The following is a 21,894-nucleotide window of genomic DNA, read 5'->3' on the forward strand; positions in this document are numbered from 1 at the left end:
GAGCCCTACAGAGGGTTCCTCAGAGGACCCTTGGGTGACCCCTCTGCTCACAACCACTCTATTGTTCTCTGTCTTCTACATGGAAGTACCTCATCAGATTCCATCTGAACAAGGGCCATGGCTTAACAGGACACCTGGACAGCAACTGAGCTACAGAAACAACCCACAAGACATCCTCGGCCGGTCCATTTAACTGATGGCTGCTGGCCTTGCTGGAGACTACGGCCCAAAGAGGTGTCTGCTCAGCCTATAGAGTGACAGGCAGCATGATGATACATCGGCTTCTAGGAGTACATTTTAAAACAAAAACAAATAATGCTCCCACTTCAACCAGCTGGGCTAAGTGCCTCAAACTCATAAAGACAGTAGCCATGCTCTTGGGGCCCATCCTGTAATGTGACTTCATCAGTCAGCTGAGGCGCAGACACGAATCTACTGTCTGTGAAGAAGCTGCCACTCCAAGGGTCTTGGTTCAGGCCACCTGGGGAGCCCAGGAACACCTGGCCCCAGGTGCCTGGCCGACACTGGTCTGTGCTTCATAGAGACAGGGTTGGGCTCGTTCTCAGCTCTGCCTGAAGGTGCTGGCCTGGCAGCCCCCTGCACGGCACACAGGCGTGAGGGGAGTGCCACTCACAGTGAGGAATGGGTGTCTGGTATTCTGGAGGACTCGGCTCTCGGTGACGGTGTGGGCGACTTCATCCTGTAGACAGAGGCTGGGTGAGGAGCTGGTGGGCAACGCCATGCCTGCCCACCGCCCCGCAACCTGAGGGGTGAGGGGCGATGTCCCAGTGAAGAGCCGTCCCACTCCTCGCCGATGTGCAGAGGGCAAACGGCAGGCGCGGCACGCTACCCTCCACGACCCCTAACGAAGTAACGGACCCAAGCGAAGACACTGCGTGCTCACTCTCAAAACCACAAGGTGAGCCGGTGATGGGGACTTTATGATGAAGGAATCAGGCTGTCACCTCCCAAACCCACCGGCCAATTTTAACATCCCTAAAGGGGGACAAGCGGACATCACAAGAGCCCTGAGGTGATGCCACAGGCCCTGGGAGTCGCCACCCAGCAATGCTCTTGCTGGAAGAGGGACCTGGACCTAGCATCGGGGCTCTAGGCTGTGGGGCAGTGGCTCTGAGTGTGTGGGCCCCATGCTGGCAGCAATGGCCACACCTGAGAACTTGGGAGAAATGCGAGTTCTCGGGCCCTTTCCTGGACCCACTGGAAACTTGAGGGTGGGCCCAGCAGCAGCGTCACAGGCCCCCCCGACACAAACAGGGGCTCAGCTCTGGTGTCAGGCACAGCAATCACCCGGAGAGCACCAAACAATCTGGAACTACCTGCAGACCCGGACACTGGCTTTCCTCCAGGTCCAGTCTGTCCCCAGGAGACATTTGGTAATAATGGCATTTTTGATTGTCACAACTCAGGGGAAGGGGAAGGGTGCTACTGGCTTTAGCGGGTTGAGGCCAAGGACACTGCTACACATCCTACAGTGCACAGGACAGACCATGGCACAGAACAGTGTGGCCCAAACTGTCAACAGCACTGAGGCTGAGAAACCCTGCACTGGACCAGTGACATCGGGGTTGTTCACTTTGTTGGATATGATCACAGTGCCACGATTACAGTCTTTAAAATCTTCGCTTGTTAAAGATCGTGTCTGAGTATGTGTGCGTAGCTTATATGCTATCTAAAACACGCCTGACAGTATTCCAGAACAAAAAGGCGGAAGGCAGAGCTGATGAAACAGGCCAAATGTTAATGGGTGAAGCTGGGTGATGGCTACATGGGAGTCCCTTATATTTATTTTTCTTTGAAAAATTTTATGTATGTTAGGAATTTTCCATTTTAAAACTTTAAGAGAAAAAGAGAATAGAATTCCATTCCTGGCCCAGCCTCCTACTGAGACACCCTGCCCCAAGCCCCGACCCTGGAGCCACCTTTCAGGCTCTGACTCGGGGAGGCCCCAGTCGGACTCTCTCGGCCGCCCTCCCTGGGCACCTGGAGGGAGGGGTGGGGTGCAGCAGGCAGGCCGGCTCTCTCCGGGCCTTGGGCGCGCCTTCTCTGACCGGTGCCTTACAGGACTGAGCCCAGGGGATGGGTTTGGTGTGGAAACGAGATGTTGGCAGCAGAAGACACGGGTAAGTGTCCTGGCCCTGTGCGCAGCGCCCGCCCCCAGTGGCGACCAGGCGGCCCGGGAGCCCCCACCTTGGCGATGATGACCTCCTTCCGCAGGATCTTCATGGCGTAGTAGCGGCCGCTGGCCTTCTCTCGCACCAGAATGACTTTGCCAAAGGTGCCCTTGCCAAGGAGCTTGAGATAGTCGAAGTCATTCATGGTCTGCCAGGGACAGAGAGAAAGTAGGGCCGGCAGCACTTGGCATGTAGCCCGTGGGAGAAAATTTTCACAAAGAAAAAGGAAAATCAAAGGACTCTGCTGCCAGAACGCTCGGGCAGGGCAGGAAGGCAGGCTCCGGGCGGCTCCCCACCAAGCGGCCCTCCCAGGCACGGGCCCTGGGAGGGCGCCGATGCGGGGCTGGCAAGGTCTTGGCAACCTTTGGGGGTGAGGCTGTCCCTCACGCCGTGGACACAGGGCAGCCCTGGGGCATCTGCACCCTGGCGTCGCCCATCCTACGGGGCGGTCATGGGCCGGGCTGGGCCCCTGCGCACTCTGTGGAGACCAAGGCCCGGAGCGGGGAAGGGTGCTCACAAACTAGCAACCTCTACCCCCTGGCCACTTGTCACCCCAAGCACTTACCACTTTGGCCCGTGCCTTGCTAACTGCCACTTCCATCTCCTCGGCCGCTGAAGAGTCACTAGGGGAGCCACACTTGTAGTCCATGGGGTCCTCACCCGGGCCCCGCTGCTTGAGGCTGTTGGCCACCATCTGGATGGCCTGCATCCATTCCTCCCTGTGTGAGACACAGCAGGGGAGCCATGAGTCCCGGGCAGCCTGGGCCTCGGGGCAGGAAGGGCTCAGCCCCACCCCTCCAATGGACAAGCAAATGACCAAACACCTTTGGGCATTTTGGCACGATCTGTCTCAGTTGGGGAGAGCTGATGGGACCAGACTGAAACTTTACAGACTCTCTGAGTGAGAGAGGGCAAGAGTGGAATAAGGACAGGGACCATCTATGTCCCAGAAGTGGCCCGGCCTGAGGGCCACTTGAAGTCAGACAGCAATTAAATGGTCAGAGAGGGGTGACCACCTTTGTTCTCAGCCCCTCGAAAATGAGCCCCCACCCTGAGCCTTGCGTGAGAAAGAGACAGTGCTCTGAATTCCTCCAGCTCAAGCTCCCAATGTTTCGGAAAAGAAAACCAAGAGTAAAAGGAAGCATTCGTTAGCCAGAGAAGCGGAAAATCTTACAAGGCAAGAGTTGCCGACATGGCTCTGAGGTCAGGACCAGGGGTTCTCGTAGGACAGGGCCAGCGAAGGAAAGGTGGCGGACAGGGACACAGGTCCCAGGAGAAGGGAGCCTGCTTTAAGAACAATACGCTAGTTCTGTCACAGCCATGATTTAGAACTCATGGGGAAGAGGCTGCTTCCGATACTTATAAGCTGTTCTGTTTGGAGAGAGACAGAAGTAAGTAAAAGTGACCAGAGACCAAAAATACATATAGATGTAGAAGGCTGAATGACATTAAATTGTCCATACCTCCCATTTCTGACCCACCACACAATTTTTTAAGTGGTTCAACCCAACATCTGTTGAACCCTCTAGAGATTTTGCTTATGTCTATAAAATAGCCACACAAACAGTGGGAAAAATAAAACATTCTCTAGGAGTGAGAAAATTCAGAGCACAGCAGGCCACCTCCCAAATCACAGCGATTTAAAGAAGCTCCAGGGAGCGCTGCATCTTCCAGAATCGCCACGGGCCCCGGGCAGCAGGTGCTACAACTCTGCACTCCTGAGGCACTGGGATCACGCAGGGAGCAAGTGGCCAGGCCAAAGCTGAGGCTGGACCGCCCTCGAGTCTCCACTTCTGCATGTACCAAAGAGCACTAGCACTGGCTGCCAACTCCCCCGCCCCCACAGTTGACAATCTGCATATAACTTAGACTCTCCCAAAATTTAACTACTAATTGCCTAATGATCGGAAGCTTTACCGATAACGTAAACTGCTGATTAATACATACTTTGTATGCTATACGTATCATAGACTACTGTATTCTTATAATAAAGTAAACCAAAGAAAAGAAAATGTTTTTAAGAAAATCCTAAGGAAGGGAAAATACATTTACAGTATTGAGAAAAATCCAGGTGTAAGTGGACTCGTGCAGTTCAAACCCGTGTTGTTCAAGGGTCAACCGTGCTTCTGTGATCCATCGGCCCCATGATGCATGGGATACTGCTTTTTCTTGGTGTTATGTAAGACTGTGGTGTGTCTTCAGGTGACGGCATCCTAGACCGACAGCAACAGTACTGAGCTCAAAGGGCAGTCTGGGGTGGAGAGGAGACATTATGCTGCCGAGAGAAAGAATGAGGCAGCTATGTGTGGACACAGAATGATCTGAGGTGTACGAAGTGAGAAAGGGCAGGTACAGAACAGCACAGTCGTCATGCCGCCGAAGTCAGGAACAAAGGGAATCTACGCGCACGCGCACGCGCTCACGTAAGCATGAGCGCCTCTGGAAGGATGCTCCTGACACAGGGGAACTGGACTGAGGGGCGAAGGGCAGTCTCATTCCACCATCCTCTGGTAACAAACACGCACAGGGCACTCACCCCTCCCCTGCATTAAAGATGGGGAAACTGAGGCACGGGTTAAAACATAAAATTCCCCTGAACAAGCCCGATCCTATCTGATCTCGGAAGCTAAGCAGGGTCGGGCCTGGTTAGTACTTGGATGGGAGACCACCTAGGAAGATCAGGTGCTGTAGGCATAAAAAATAAGGGATTGCAAGCTGACAAAGTCCTTGCAATCTGTGAGGTCAACCAAAGATTGCCTCACCTAAAATTAATTAATCAATTAATTAATTAATTTAAAAAAAAAAATTCAAGGAAACATGGTGGTTACTCCAAGCCTGGTATCTGGAACCACAGGGCCTTGGATATTCTGGGCCTGGGGGCAGGGCCATCCTTGCTTAGCTCCAAGGTTTGCTGAGCCAGGCAGCAACCAAGCTCCAAGGCCCCAGTTCACACACACAAGCCCCACCTCTCAAAGTGGCCTCACGTGCACAAGAGCGTGCTTCCTCAGACAGACGCGTGAACACTGCAAGCACAAACATCAAGTGCTGGCACAATGGCCCTCCCCAGGCCAAGCAGAGTCTGGGGGACCCGTAACCCATGTACGTCAGGCCCACGAGGACAGGGATTTTGTCTGTTCATACACAGTGGGCCCAGCACACGCGGAGGTACTTGAGAGGTATCTGGGGGAGGGGGAGGCAGCTGAAGTCCACATGGCCCCAGGCCTGGTACACTGAGGCCCAATGCACAACCAGGCAGAGTGGAACTGGCCTCTTCCCTCCCTGACCCAATGCCTCAGGCGGGCCATTTCTCAACTTGTTTTACCCTGTGCCTCTTTGGAACCAACTGCAACATAAATCCCTATGCCTACATTAATATTCCTGTTTTTCAAAAAATGTGGGTGGGGGCACATCCCATGATTTGCTTTACTAGATCGTAACTGTCCTCTTAGAAATATCAAAATGCTGACTGGGTGTGAGACCATGAATTTTCTTTTAAAAAATCACCAATCTCCTAAGAGACACACTGAATATGTTAAAAAAAAAAAAAAAAAGGAACTGTCACATGAAAAAATCAAGTTGCAGACCAAGATGCATAGTATGCTCTCGTCTTTGTTTACAAGGGAGAACATAGACAGTGCATCAACACTGGCCTGAATAAATGACGGTGCCCCACACCACAGGACCTGGAGTGGCCTCTCTGGGCCACAGGGCTGCTGAAAAGGAACACAGGCTCCAGTGCCACATTGGCTGGGGCCCAAGTGGCAACTCCACCACCTTGGCAAGCTCGCCCCTCCCAGTCCACCCCACTCTTCAGTCGACTGGGGACACTAAGACACTGGAGAGCTGCTGTGTGCAAAGCACCACACGCAGAGAGAACGCTCAACTTTTAGAAGCTGGAAAAGACACAGAGCAGGGCCTGGGCTTACCCCGCCCACCCCGATTCAGGTGCCCAGCCCCGCAGGGGGCCACGGAGTCTGAGGGGATGCAGAAGTCTGGCTGAGGGTAAATGGGGCTCTCCCAACGCCTCACAAGCCCCCATCCTGTTCCAACTGGACTGAGGTTACAAGGTTGCAGCACTCAGAATTCAGAGAAAAAGCAAGGGCCTTGGTCCAGGATGCTCCTTGAGGGTTTGCAACATAGTGTGTGGGGCAGAGGGGAGCCCCTGCCCAGAGTGGACATTCCTTCTGCCCCCCAAGGGAGAGCCCCCAGGGAACCCAACCTCTTCCTCCAAAAAAACAGGAGAAAAACACCAGCTCCAGACACCATCTCACTCCATTTCCCTCAGGAGTGCAGGATGGGGAGCGGGTGTGCCTCTAATGTGGAAACTGAGGCACACGGAGGAGCACACAGCGGTCCCTGAGCATGAGGTCCAGGAGGATCAAGCAGGCGCTCTCCCAGGAAGGCACAGGGAGTGAGGACCAGCACGCCACGGAGCCGGGAGCAGAGCAAGGAAAAGCTGCCCTTTGAGAGTTCTGTCCAGGGCCCCCGTCCGAGAGGGACTCCCCTCGACAGACCACAACACAAATGCCTCCACTCACGAGGGTGCACTCTGTTTTTTAAACCCCTGCTCTTACCCGCGAAGGCATTTTAAAATTTCTAAGACAACAATTTACCTCACGTAAGATGGCCAGATGCTTCACGTGAGGTAACCCCTCAAGTTCTCTGACAACTCTGCAAAGTAGGTACTGTCAGCCACCTCCTCCTATAAACTGAGACAAGAGAGGCTGATGTCTGCCCAGTTACACAGCCAGCAGAGGCCTAGGGACCCAGGTGTCCCTACTGTCCCCAAAGCACTTCTCCCAGCAGGAGCCTTCCTATTCCTCACTTGGGCTCTGGCGCCAGGGAAGACACATTTGGGGGGTACCAGGCCCCCGCAAGCAGCACGAGGCCAAGTACAGCACAGGCTCAGGAGCTGGGAGGCAGGGCCTGGAGCTCAGCTCTGCTGCAAACTGGCCACGGGGGCCCTGAGCAGCTGCACTTCCCCAGCGTCTGCGCCCCAGTGCGCTGGGTAGCCGAGAGCACAGACTGGCCTGGCGTGAATCTTAACTCTGCCCCTGCTGGAGGCAACACTGGGGAGGTGGTTTAACGTTTCTGTGCCACAGCTGGCTGACACGTGGAGCAGGGACCACGGGGTGATGTCAGGGTGAAACGCAACACCAGACACAGAGCACTCGGGGCAGTGCCTGGCACAGGGCGAGTACCTCCAAGGGAGGCTGTGAGAATTCGCCCGGCCGCCCGGCCACCCAGCCAGCAGCGCGCCCCGCGTGCCTTCCAAGCAAGGCGTCGGCCCTGCCCTGCTCTGCGCATCGAGGCTGCAGCAGGAAAACAGCCCCATGGAGCACCCGGCCTGACAGAGAAGACGCAGAGTGCAGCGACTGGACAGAGAAGCCCCTGCCCAGAGGGTGGTGGGGAAGGACTCTCCAGGGAGTGGAGTGTAAGCCAGGACCTGAAAGATGTCCCTGGAACACAAACCACCCCAGTGCCGGAAACAGGCAGTGAGTTGAGATGGAGGGAAGGCGACAGCCATGAAGAGTGCCGGGAGGGAGAGGGACCGGGCAGCTGAACAGCACAGCGCAGGTCCAAACAGGAGGGAGCCTGGGGTGCCTGCAGAGGGCTCAGGGGTGCAACATGGCTGGATCCGGCAGAGAGGGGAACAGAGGAGATGAGCCGGGGGCGGGGGGGTGGTGAGGCCAGGCCCAGACCACATCCGATGCCACGTGCCACTATGTTAGGGATTTCCATCTTAACATCACGGGAAGTCACTCCCAGGGTTTGTGCAGGGGAGACAGGGTCCGATTTGATTGAAGTCAGCAGCTGCTGTGTGAGGTATGGACGGGGAAGCGAGAGGAAGCGTGAGGAGACTATGCGGTCCTAGGGCAGGAGGCGCTGGCGGCAGAGCAGATGAAGGGGAGGAAAGGTGCCAACAGGCAGGACGCACGGGGCGGCCGCGACCCGCGCTCCCACATTCCACCTTCGTTCCGCACACAGCCCGGGAGCTGAGCCCCGCGGAGAGGCGCAGCCAGTCTGACTCCGGAGCCTGGGCCCCAGCCCTGGGGTACCCACCGAGCATGGCTGAACACACCCAGAGGGAAGCCCGTGAACCAGAGGCGGCGGGGCTGCCCTCAGCACACAGGCCAGGTAACAGCTGACTGCTAGTCTGATGGCAGATGCAGGGACCTTTCCCTCTAACCAGGGCCCTCCTCTGACCCAGAAGGTATTTACAGCAGGAGGGCATCTGAGGGCCCCCTCTGGTCACGGACGCCCTCAGATGGGCTGCTGGCTGATCCAAGCCCAGCCCCGCCTGGTGGGGAAAACCCAGGCCCCTCAGGTCTTTCTCTCATCCTACGACCCCCTGTGCCTCGTTTCACTACCACTATCCCTGTTTGACAGGTGAGGATCTACCCCCGAGAAACGCTGTGAGGGTAAAACGAGTTAATATATGTAAAGATCTTAAAACAGGGAGAATTCATTTAAATTATTCTTTTACTCATTCAACAAACATTTACTGAACACCTAAAATAAACAGAAATGCGACACCCGAAAGATAGGTGTTATAAAGAAAAATAAAGCAAGGTGAGGGTAACAAACAGAGTCATGGGGGCGGGGCAGGACACTCCACGGTGGCATCTGACCAGAGACCTCGTGAAGTTACGGAGAGAACCGGAATGCCATCTGTGGGAAGAGGATTCTAAGCAAAGGGAACAGCGAGTGCAAAGGTCCTGAGGTAGAAAGTGTATCTGGCACGTTTTAAGGAACAGCACGGCGACTAGTGTGGCTCAAGTAAGGGAACTAATGGTACAAACTGATTCTGAGGAGAAGGCCAGATCACGTGGGACTTTGGGGAATATGGCAGATTTTGGAGTTTACTCCAAAGTGGGACTGAAAGGCCACTCAGAGTTCTAAGTAGAGAAATTATGTGATAAGGTTTACATTGAAAAGTGCTAATACAATGGGCTATTAAGTACATCTGCCGAAACCAGAAGTCTGCAAACTTCTCCTGTAAAGGGCCAAACAGTAAATATTTTAGATTTTGCAGGTCATAAGGTATCTGTCACAACAACTCAGTTCTGCCATAATAGGGAAAAAGCAACCATGGGTGTGGCTGTGTTTCAATAAAACTTTATTTACAAAACAGGAAGCCGGACAGTAGTTTGCAAACCAGGCTCCAGACCTAATTTCAGATTTACAGGAAATATAGGCACAGAAGAACAAAGTAAACTGTGCCAAAAGGCAGTAGCATGACACATCTACAGTGTGGAACGTTCTACAAGACAACCTGGCTTATCCAAAAAAATCAGCGTTATGGGGGACAGGGAGACAAAGGACTGACGAGATTAAAATGAGCCAAAGAGACAACACGTACCTTGAGTAAATGCTGGTGTGCAAAACAACACCTTGAGGACAACTGGGGAAATTCAAGTATGGCGTGGCTATGGGGAGAATGTTAGTAAATACACCTTATAAAGAATCACCTCAAGTGATACCACCACCACATTTCTGTAGGAGGAAGTCCTCATTCTTAGGAGATGCCTGCCGACGCATTATAGAGGTTAAGTGTCATGAATATGAGCAGAAGTTCAAGATCTAGCTTAAAATACAGCAGATGAGGACAATGCAGGAAATGCTGAACTGCCGAATGGAGGTGCAGGAACCTGGACGTTCACTACACTAAATGCACGTCGGAAACCGGCTGGCAGGGCGGAGGGTCAAGGGATCCTCCTGCTGTCCACGAGGGCCATTGGGTTAGGTAGGAGAGGCTACCGGAAGCCCAGTGAGTGGGCTGCTACAGCACCTAGGCAAGAACCGGTCACCAGTGTGGTCTATCCACCCTTGGCCCCCAACCTCCCACCCCAACCCCGCCTTCCCTGGGCTTGAGCCTCCAGTGGCCCAGGGCAGTGAGGGGCAGTGAAGACAGCCCAGAGCTGGGTCTCTGGCCCACGCCGCCCTGGGGTCGGTCTCAGAGCAGTCCCAGCAGACTTCTCTCCAGCAGCAGCAGCAGGCGCCCAGAAAAGGTGGAAGGTGGGGCTCTCCAGCCCCTCCAGTTTAGGAAAAGGACTCTTCCCCACACTATAGGGCACGGTATCTCACTAAAATGGAAACCAATGTGGGCCTCTGGCCTACTAAAACCCTCTGCCGGCTCCCACTGCTCCTCTTCCAGGCTTACACACTGTGTGCCAGGTACTGGTGAATCAAGGGCTTCCTGTTTGTCATCCCCCTGAATCTTTAGCAACCCTGTGACAAACCCGAACTGATTCACTGTCTGCCAAGCCCCGTGGGGATCTCCATCTGGAGTCCAGGCCCTGGCTGAGCTCGCCAGCATCAAGGTTCTCCACACGCAACCCCCTGCCCCGGTTCTAAAACCCCTGGCCATTGATTCCTTGATGACACAAAACCCTGTGTGGTCCCTGGAATAACGACTGTCTCATCCTCGGGCCTCTTATATGCTGTCCCCTTTTCCTGGAGTCACCTTCTCCTTCCTACTTCTGTGGCCAACTCCTACCTATACATCAGAACTCAACCCAATACCCGATCCTATGCACCTACTGGTCTAAATCCGCTCTGACTGGCGGTCTATGTTTTGGTCTCCAGTTTTCAACTGAGCACCAAACATTTCAGCTGGCCTAAGATAGCAATTCTGTTCCCCTCGGTGGGGTGAGCATATGTTGAACCCCGGGAAGGTATGCAACAATAATTACAGTATGGACTGTGCTAACACGTCCTATGACACTGTTTTGCATATGCTCTAGAAATGCACTGTCCAACACGGCAGCCACTAGCCATATGTAGCTGTTAAAATTTCATTAAATAAAATAAAAGGATTCCATACCTCAGCTGCACTAACAACACTGCAAACGCTCGGCAGGTGCATGTGACTAACGGCCACCCTCTCGGGTACTACGAGTATAGAACATTCCTGTCACGGCACCGTTTTAGGGTTCTCCAGGTGGTCAGCGGAATCCTTGCCCCACAGATAAGCTAAAGGAATGTTTCTCAAAGAGAGGCCCAAAGGGACAAAGTGGGGGGAAAATATTTGACACTCATCCAAAGGACTAAGCTCCCTAATCTATAGTTTTCAGAAATAAATAAGAAAAAGACTACCAAACAGAAAAAGAGACAAAGGATCTGAACAGATAGTTCAGAAGTAGAAACCAGTATGGCCTTTGAACATGCGAAAGGATCCTCGAACTCACTCGGAAATAAAAGGCCAATTAAAAGCCACTCTGAAGTGCCATTTCCCACTGATTAGATTGGTAAAAATCTACATGTTTGAAAACACAAAGCTGTGTGGACACTCAGACATGGCCTAGAAAACATTTCTCCACATTACAAATGCATATTCCCTGTAACCAACCCAGCAATCCTCCATCTACGAATTCATCTTACAGATTTACCAGCATCTATGTCAATGAGGCAAACACAGGTCCAGCACTGCGGCACTGTTCATAACGAGCCAAATGCTGGAAACGATCGCAGTCACCAGCCACAAAGAACCACTCTACAAACCTGGGAATATTCATGTGCGGCTGTTTTAAAAAAACCAGCAGCAGCACTCTACATATCAGAGCAGGAAGATTCCCCAAGATACATACAGTAAGAAAGCAAGTTCGAAATAGTTTGTGTGCAATGCTACATCTTTTGTGTAAAAAAACAAACAAACGAACAAAAAACTCACAAGGGGAGTAGGGCGCAGAAGTCTGGATTTGAACGAGCCTTTCCCTGCAGAAAGCAGCCCTTGCAGGGCACATGAGAGGAGTGGTCACCTCGGGGGTGGAAGGTGGGGCAAAGCCCGAGTGAAGCACTCACTGAACGCCTGCTTACACTGTTCAGGTTTTGAACTAGGAGAATCTGTATCAGCCCTTCTGATTATGACAGTGAATCCTAGGCCATCTGCCTCACAATCAACAGAGATGCTCATTACAAATACAGCTCTCGGACCCTCCACCGATCCATGAAGTTGCTCTGAGCTGCTACCAAGCTCCGCCTGAGGTTCCAAGGCACCCTCCAGTCCTCAAACCATAGTGGGGTCTGCACACTGAGAACCCCGGCTCCTCCCAGCTCCAGCTGGGGAGACCCCACACCAGAGGGCTGAGACAGGAAGCTGCGCATGTGCACCCCTTGCCCTCACTGGGCCTGGCCACCCTCACAGCGCAGCCACGCAGAGTGCAGACTCGCCTCTCATCTGGAGAGTCCACGTGGAAGGTCCTCTCGATGACTGTGGTCCACTGCAGGCAGCGTATGACAAAGGTGTTGGGCCGTGGTCTTTCCGTCTTCATCAGCTGACATTCTGCAAGCAAAAGGACAGAGGGAGGGTTGAGGGGACAGCCCTTCTACCTGCAGCTCACATTCCCCGAGCCACCTCCTATGTGCCAGCCCCACATCAGATGGTGTTGGGGACACGTGAGTGACTGAGATAGCCCTGGACTTGCCCCCGTAAGGCTAGAGATGCAGTGTGTGTGTGTGGATGGGGAACGGACCACTAGACAGCTTAGCATCAGGGCAGTGATGGGGGGAAGCCCAGGCGGACCTCTCAGAGAAAGAGGCATCTCTGCCCTGAGCCCTGACAGAAGAGAGAATGTGGCCAGCCAGGCAGAAAGGTGCATCTTGTCCAGAGCCTAGAAGTGCCAGAGACGCCCCACACACTCAGGAAATGTCAAGTTTTGCTCTAGGTGTGAGAAGAGACAGGCTGGAGAGGCAGGCAGGGACCGCCCTGCACGGCTCGGGAGCATGGGGAAGGATCTAGACTTTGTCTGAAAGCAAGAGGGAGCTACGGAAGGCTTAAATAGGGAAGGGACGTGAACAGATGCAGACAGTCCTCTGGCTGCCCTGCAGAGTGAGAGAGAAAAGAGGCTGGGAGCCCAGGGAGGAGCCCAGGGAGGAGCCCAGGGAGGAGCCCAGGGATCCACCAAGAGTAGAGCCGCGGGGAGGGTAGGCAAGGGCAGACAGACATGCCAGAGGGGAGGCAGAGAGAGGCACCTAGGATGAGGCTAAAGCCTGTGGACCAGGGGGCTATAAGACCCTCCCCCAGATGGAGACAGGGAGTAGGAGAAGGTTGGGGAGAGGAGGGGAGACTATAAGGCCAGTTTGGAACATGGTGGGTGCAAGGAACCTAGAGGACACCCAGAGAGCAACGTGCAGAGAGCTGCCCAGGGCAGGCTGGCCGTTCAGGTGAGAAGCCAGGGCTGGGAGCAGTCACGTCGGAGTCCCCAGCACAAGGGGAAAGCAACCAGAACCAGGCTTTAAGTGGGACAGAGAGGGGACTGGGGCTGGATTCCAGCGAGAACAGGTGGGAGCAGACTGGGCAAGACTCCGGAGCAGGGAGCTTGTGGGAGAGGACAGCGGTCGGCTGAGGAGTGGCAGCGGAGACGCGAGCGTCTCGGTCATGTTCTTAGGAGATGGGATACCGAGGATACGCTGATGTGGTGACCAACCAGGTCAGCAAGGAAGGAAGGAAGCAGGGGGTCAGAGGCAGGACTGTGGTTCCGCAAGGCCCAGGCAACGGCTTTGGGCCTGCCAAGCTTTCACTGGCCAGGGTCCAGCTGGAAGGCACTACTCGGATACCGGAGAGACGGAGGACATGAGGTCAGCCCTGCCGTCAGCTGGAGGGAGGCCACGGCTGCCTCCAGGTTAGAGAGAGGGAGAAACGGGCTGTTAGCAGAGCGCAGAGGCATCTGACACCAGCCAGAACCCCAGGGCCCGACCAGCAGCAGCAGCTAGAACCACAGAGGCAGTGCTGCCTGGGGACGGGAGGAGGGCTGGGGAACACCTGGCTTCTCCCTGCTTCCCACGATCCCTCATCCACCGGCACAGCCCCGGGGCCCACCTAACACACGGGTAGAGCAGCAGAAGGACGGGGAACAGGGCACACAGGCCCTGGTCAGGCCCACAACCCAAGAACAGCTGACCCCATGTGCCCCCAAGACTTGCCACCGTCCTCTGAACACCCGCCCACTTCAAGACGCACCTGCAACGGAGAAGTTGTTTAGCGGGGGCAGTGTCTGGTCGGGGGCTTCGGGTCGTTCCTTATAGCCAATGAAGGAGCAAAAAACCGCGGCCTCCAGGTCTTGATGTATTCACCTGAACCAAGAAGGGGGTGGAGACAAAGGGCAGGACAGGCAGCTCAGTGTGACAGTGCTGCACAGGGGGCACGGGGCAGGAGAAGGGTGGATGAGAGGATGGGCAGGAAGTGCCTCTCCCAGAGAAACCCTCAGGCGGCCCCTGCTGACGCAGGCGAGGCGCCCGGCTGGGCCCAGTGATTCAGAGGTCATGCCTGGCAGTCAGGTGCCTACTGAAGTGCCCCAGGGCACCAGTTGCCTCAGCGTGTGGCCAGCAGCAAGCCATCCTTGCCAGCACATGGCCCAGTCCCAGGAGAGGCCCAGGCTTTCAAACATACATGCCCTGTGGCCCTGTAAGGCCAAATCCCATGGGCTAGTATTCACCAGTGCAGCCGTGCAGGTAGATCAAATGTCAAAACACTGTGCCAGGCCGGGTATAACTGTTGCTCTGACCTTCAAGTGTCCCTTGACCCCTTCCATTTGTTCTAACCATGAATATCCAAGCACCCTGTGTACTTAACACACATGCACACACACACACACGCACGCACGCACACACACAGTTACAAGAACCCACTCCTCAGAGAGCTGCTAAGAATTAAAATGAGGTGGAGTGCAAAACAGGTGAAGGGAATTAAAGGTACAAACTTCTAGTGACAAAATAAGTAAGTCACAGGGATGTGAAGTACAGCACAGGGGATTATTAGTCAATGACATTGTAATAACTCTGTATGGTGACACATGTAACTAGACTTATCATGGGGAACATTTCATAATTATCAAATCGCTATGATGTACACCTGAAACTAACAGGATACTATACATCAATGACATGTCGATAAAATGAATAAATAAAATTTTTAGAAAATCGATAAAATAAAATGCTATTTAAGTTCTCAAAAAAAGAGATGGTGAAATAAAAACTTGTACGTAAATGTCCATGGCAGCATTAGTCATAAAAGTAAAAAGTGAAAACAGCCCAAAAGTCCATCAACTAATGAGTGGGTAAACAAACTGTGGTATATCCATACAACGGAATATTATTAGATCGTGAAAAGAAACAAAGCATGGATGCTATACATGGATGAACCATAATTCATGTAAGTTAAAACAGTTTGTCGCAAAGGACCACAAATTAGATGAGTCCATTTATATAAAATGTCCAGACTAGGCAAATCTGCAGACATGAACAGAAGATTAGCATTTGCCTGGGGGAGGGTGGGGAGGGAAAGAAGTGAGGGCAGGCAGCCAGGTGTGAGAGTGCCTCGCAAGGGGCACCGGGGTAGAAGGAGGGTGGAGGAGAGGGCGGGCAGGAGAGCAGTAGTGAAATGCGCTAAAACTGACTGTGGTGACAAGATGCACAACTTCGCTTCTCGGAGTCTTTGTTTCCTATTATAAAGATATCCATTAACTGCTTACGATGAAGATGATAATGACCATGACGATGATTAGATAACACAACAGTGGTACTTTGGGCCAGGCACTACGCTAAGTATCTGATAGGTTTTAACTTACTAAATTTTTTCCAAATGTAGATAGTAAATGATTCCATCTATATAAATTTCAAAACCTAGCAAAACCCCAAATTCAATAGCAGATTTAAAGAACCAAGTAGGTTTTATCCCAGGAATGAAAGGGTGGTTCAATATATGAAAATCAATTAATGTAATACAAAAGAGAATGAAAGAAAAAAAACACATGATCATTTCAATTGAGGCAGAAATAGCATTTGATAAAAATCCAACTCTCTTCCATGATAAAAAAACAAAAACAAAAACACAACTTAGCAAACTCGGAATAGAAGGGAATTTCCTCCCCACGAGAAAGGGCGTCTATGAAAAACCCAGCGCTAACATCGATATTCAATGAAAGACTGAAAGCTCTCCCCTAGGACTAGGAGCAAGACAATGACATCCACTTTCCCCACTGCTCTTAAACACCGTGCTGGATGTTCCAGTCAGAGGAAAAGAAGAGAGATGAAAGGCATCCAACGTGAAGGAATAAGTATAATTATCTTTCTTTGCAAATAACATGATCCTATAAATACAGAAAATCGCAAAGAATCCACAAAATAATTACTAGAATAAACAAATGCAGCAAAATAAAACACACAAAAATGAGCTATCTTTCTATATACCAGCAGTGAACAATCCAAAAAAGAAATTAACAATTCCATTTATAATAATATGAGGTGAAAACTTCATACATTAAAAACTACAAAATATTGCTGAAAGAAATTAAAGACCTAAATAATGCAAAGACATCCTGTGTTCATGGACTGGAAGACTTAATATACTTAAGATGACAACACTACCCAAAAGTGATCTACAGAGTTGACACATGCCCTATCAAAATTCCAACAGCCTTTTTTGAGGAAATGGAAAAGCCAATCCTCAAATTTACATAGAATTCAAATTCACATGGCAAGGAGTTCCAAACAGACAAAACAATATTGAAAAAGAAGAAAGTAAAAGGACTCACACTTCCCAATTTTAAAACTCACTACAAAGCCACAGTAATCAAATCAATGTGGTATAAGGAGAGACATACAGACCAATGGAATAGAATTTAAAGTTAAAGAAAACACACACACATCTATAATCAATTGATTTCCAACAAGAGCATCAAGACCATTCAATGGGAAAAGATTGGTCTTTTCAACAAATGGTGCTGGGACAACTGGATATCCGCATGCAAGCAAAAGAACAGAGTTGGACCCCTACCCCATACCATACACTACCTACAAAAATGAACTCAAAATGGATCGCCTTAAATGTAAGAGCTAAAACTATAAAACTCTTGGAAGAATACAAAGGGGTAAGTCTTCCTAATCTTGGATTTGGCAATTGATTCTTAGATATAACACCAAAAGTACAAGTAACAAAAGAAAAAAAATAAAGTGGACTCATTAAATTAAAAACTTTTGTGCAAAGGACATCAAGAAAATAAAAAGACAAATCAAACGAATGAACATAAATGTTTGCAAATCATGTATCTGATAAGGACCTAAACACAGAATAAAGAACTGTTACAACCCAACAATAAAAAGACAACAGCCGGATTATAAAATGGGAAAAGAACTTGAATAGACATTTCTCCAAAGACACTACAAATGGTCAACAAGCACGTGAAAAGATACTCAACATCATCGGTCATAAGGGAAATGCGAATCAAAACCACTTCGCAGTCACTAGGATGGCTTTTATCAAAAAAAAAAAAAAAAAGATAAGAAGAAAACAAACAGAAAAAGAAGAAATATTGATGAGGATGTCGAGAACCTGAAACCCCTGTGCACTGCTGATGGGAATGTAAAAATGGTGCAGCCCTGTGGAAAAGTCTCGCTCCTCCGCCAAGTTAAATATAGAATATACACTGTAGATTATAAATACAGAACATATGACCCAAATTATTTACATACACGTATATTTACATGCATTACCTATAGGGAATACATTACATCATAAACACAGAATATATGACTCAGCAATTCCATTCCTAGGTGTATACCCAAAAAAACTGAAAACAAATACTCAAATACTTGTACACAATCGTTCATAGCTGCACTATTCACAAAAGCCAAAAGTTAGAAATAATTCAAATGTCCATTAATGAATATGTGGATAAACAAACTGTGGTATGTTCATGCAATGGAATATTATTCGGCCATAAAAAGTAATGAAGTACTGATTCGTGCTACAACACAGACGAACCTCAAAAACATTACGCTAAGTGAAAGAACTCAGTCACAAAAGGCCACATATTATATGATTCATTTACATGAAATGTCCAAAATAAGTTAATCCATACAGTCAAAACAAACTGGTGGCTGCCAGGGCTAGAAGGGGGAGATGGGGGCTGACCATTTAATGAGGATAGGGGATTCCTTTAGGGTGAGGAAAATGTTTTGGAACTAGAAAGTGCTCACACAACACTGTGAATGTACTAAAGACCACTGAATTACACAGTTTAAAACGGTTAATTTTAAGTAAATTTCACCTCAATTTCAAAAAAAAAACAAAACAAAGCAAGAAAACCTCACCTATACTAGCAGTGAGGAGCGTGTTACTGCCTGGGGGGGTGTGGCGGGGCTTCTAGGGACTCCCTCATTCTGTTTCTTGATCTGGACACTGGTTTGGGGTTGAGCTTACGAGCTGGGCCCTTACCTGTGCTGTTTTATGCATCAGTAACAAGCTAATAAAAAGGAAAGGAAGGAAAGGACAGACATCCCCACAATAATCCCATTTTACAGATGAGCAAACTGAGGCATAGCAAGCTTCCATTACTTGCTTAAGGCTCACAACCGATGACTCGGTGAGCCAGGATGGAACCCAGGCTTGCTCCGTCTACGCTCCTGACCACTACGATGTCTGCCTCTAGACTGGCAGGCAGGGCCAGGCCTGGCAGGGCCTGGCAGGGTGTGCTGTGGCTTTGTCAGAACGGGGCCCAGCACAAGGCATGAGCCAAACAACAGTGTTCTCACTCTGCCAGTTCCTTGAACTGACCCAGCTGGACGAGGCGGCACGCGGGCCAGGCCTCGAGAGCATGGGTTGAGGAGCTGGGAGACGAGTCCAAACCTCGGTGCGGTTGACAGGCTGCAGCGCCCTGGTCTGTAGGATGCCCGCCTCACAGGCCAGCTGTGAAGTACACCAAAATCAGGCTCGCCGCAGCACAGCTGTGCCTGGCGCAGAGCGGGCACACAGTAAACTAGGGCCAGGCTGGGTGGGGTGGGATGGCACAGGTACCAAAATTGCTGCAGTGAGCAGGGCCCACCTGGCCAGCTGCTGCTCAGAGTGGCCGGCACTGGGAGGCCCAGGAGCAACACGCAAACGTGTGTGCAGGGCGGACCCAAGGCAGGCGCATCCCAGCTAGTCTTCTCGGAGCGCACACGGCCCCCCGACGGCACAAGCAGAGACACTGGAAGCCCGAGAGGGGCTGAGATGCATGGAATACCATCGACGGCCCCGGACCAGAGACGTAGCTGCACCCCCACCACCGTCCGGCCACCTCCGGATTGCTAGGCCTCTGCCCAGGGAGCGATGGGCCTCAGGAAACTCAGGAGCTGAGACACCGGCTCGCCAGTCCACACTCACACCACCCACACATACGATCCCAACCGCTCATTCCACAATCGGGTACCGAGCGCCCACCATGTATCAAGCACTCTTCTAAGCATTGGGGACACTGCAGGGAGCAGGCCAGATCGAATCCCTGCCCTCAGGGAGCTGACAACCGCAGAGGCTTGGGCTGTTAACCCATGTTACAGATGTGAAACCAAGGCTCAGAGAGGTAAGGGTGTGCTCAGTCACAAGAGGAAGTGGCAGAGGTGAGAACTTTGCCATCTGCCAAGGTTCAGAACACTCTGTCGACAGCCCCAAACTCAGGGCGCAGCCTGGGGGGCAGGCTGAGCTGCCCTGAATGTCATCCCTGCCTTTAAGGGCACTGAGAACAGGTCTCCCGACTCAGTCTGACAGAGGAGGCCTGGCCCCGAGAAGTCGCCTCTGTCCCTCATCACTGCTCTGTCTGCAAGTAGTTCCCACAGGGCTGGCCCCATCGGCCTCCTTGCCCTCCTCGGACATGCCCGTCCACTCCCCTCGCCACATTCACGGCTCCTGCCCATCGGTCATGGGAATCGCTACCTTGCCTCCCGCAGATCGTTACTCCAACAGCCCCTTGCCGGTGAGACCCTCCCTGGCCGCCCTGTTTATGAAAGGCCCCTGCCCACCTCACGGCCCCTCCTCAAGTTGTTTGGTTTTCATCCATGGCACTTAGCGCCACTGGACACATGGGCCTACTCAGCTGCCACCCGCCCCCTCACTAAATGTAAGACATCAACACGAGGACAGGGATTTTGCCTGAGTGCTGGATCTGCCCCAGCGCCTGGATCAGCGCCTAGAGCACAGGAGCTGCTCAGTAAATGCTGCTGACTAAATGGAAGCGCACGGAGCGCAGGCCCGGCACCCTCCCTCCATCGGGGAAGGTGCGGGGAAGGTGCGCACAAGCCAGGACAGCATCTCCTTCCTCCTCACGCTTCTCCCCAGCTGCCCCTGGACACGGCGGAGCTAGGAAGTGCCACGGTCCTGGGGAAGGCAGCCTGGAGTCTAGGGGTCTAGTCTCGTAGTCTCTGCCCTGTAAATAACGCCATTTCTCTGGCTCGGCTGCCCACCAGCACGACCAGACCAGGTCGCACCCCGGCTCACACTCTCCTGGGCTTCCGGTCACCTGGCGAGTGGAAGGCCAGGCCCCAGTCTGTGGTTTGATGCGGCATCACTGCTCTGCCGCGTCTCCTCCCTGCTCGCCCTCGCTCTGCTCCAGCCACGCTGCCCCCTTCGCCTTGCTGTCGCCCTTACCCACCTATGTCTTGCTTCCTCCAGGGCTCTGTTCACTGGCACTTCCTCAGAGTGGCTTCCCCTGACACCCCCTCTCCAGCCACCCCCGAGTTCCTACTTTTCACAACAGCACTTATCTACTTATTTGTTTACTGTTTGTCCCCACCTTCCAATGGAACGTAAAATCCATAAGGGCACCTCATTGTCCCGAGTCCACAATAGCCTGACACACCACACACACTCATTGAGTATTCGCTGAATAAATGAATGTTGACTATCACCTCAGTGTGCTACTTCAGTTAAATGACCTTCCCTCTCTGAGCCTCAATTTCTTCATCTATAAACTGTGGCCCAATGAGATCACGCATGCAGACGCAGAACTCGAGGCCTGGCTTGTGGGCTCACGCAGGGTGTCCAGGCAGGCCTGGGGACTCAGCCACGGGCGGAGCCGCAGCTCCCCCGCCCAGATTACTGCTGACAGGTTCCATGAAGCGGGCCTGTAAGTAACTATGGCCTGGGCCAGGCAGGCGAGGCTCAGATGCTGGCCCCTGGGGCTGTGAAGATCTTGCACCTCTGCCTCTCAGGACAGCAGCTGTCGAGTGTGTGTGTGTGTGTGTGTGTGTGTGCGCGCGCGCGCGCACACGTGCGCACACGGGAGAGATGCACAATCCTGCAGGCAAAAGCAACCCCTTACCACGCTTGTGAAGCCAGCCTTCTTTGATGACAGACACCTCGTTCATGGTGGCAGCGTGACACGCTGTCACCTAGCTCGGGACAACTCAGGGCAGCAGGACATGCAGGAGGCACGGTGGACAGAGCACAGTCTGCAAGACAAGAGAGGAGCCCGTGAGAGTGGGAGGGGGACTCAGCCCCAGTCCCTTCCCGCAGGATGCCAGGCTCTGAGACCCCTCTGGCCGCTCTGCTTGCCCTGTACAGGGTGAAGCCCATGAAGGTGGGAGAGCCCTGCCCCCGGGGCCCACTGTGAGGGGGGATGTGGCCGTTTCCCCAGGGACTCCAACCTGCTGGGAAGGGACACGACCCTGCCCTCAGAGCCTGACTCAGGAGGGAGCAGAGCTCCCTGGCCTATGAGCAGGCCAGGCCGTGCTCAGGACAACCTCACAGAGCAGAGGCGGCCCTCCACGCACTCACTTCAGGCTGGGAAGTGGCAAGGGAGCTGTGGCCCCACCTTCATGTGGCCGTCACTCCCATGCCCCAACGCTGAGGTAACCTGGGATGAATCACGCAGCCCTGGGCACCTGAGGGAGTGCTCAAAGCCACCAGCATCTGCCTGCCACCCCCCAACACACACACACACACACACAC

The 21,894-nt window shown here is 52.4% G+C and overlaps 1 protein-coding gene across 1 annotated transcript in view; it reads right to left on the bottom strand.

Annotated features, from left to right (window-relative positions):
* Positions 1 to 21,894, bottom strand: part of AKT2 (AKT serine/threonine kinase 2) — a 30,635-nt gene that overhangs the window by 6,946 nt on the left and 1,795 nt on the right. Inside the window, 7 exon segments of the mRNA XM_006905404.3 lie at positions 635 to 700; positions 2,209 to 2,340; positions 2,758 to 2,911; positions 12,366 to 12,477; positions 14,155 to 14,232; positions 14,235 to 14,267; positions 21,266 to 21,395. Of these exon segments, the coding sequence (XP_006905466.1) occupies positions 635 to 700; positions 2,209 to 2,340; positions 2,758 to 2,911; positions 12,366 to 12,477; positions 14,155 to 14,232; positions 14,235 to 14,267; positions 21,266 to 21,311 (621 nt within the window). The 5' untranslated portion in view covers positions 21,312 to 21,395.

The sequence above is a fragment of the Pteropus alecto genome, unplaced genomic scaffold (assembly GCF_000325575.1).
Source record: "Pteropus alecto unplaced genomic scaffold, ASM32557v1 scaffold271, whole genome shotgun sequence".
Lineage (NCBI taxonomy): Eukaryota > Metazoa > Chordata > Mammalia > Chiroptera > Pteropodidae > Pteropus > Pteropus alecto.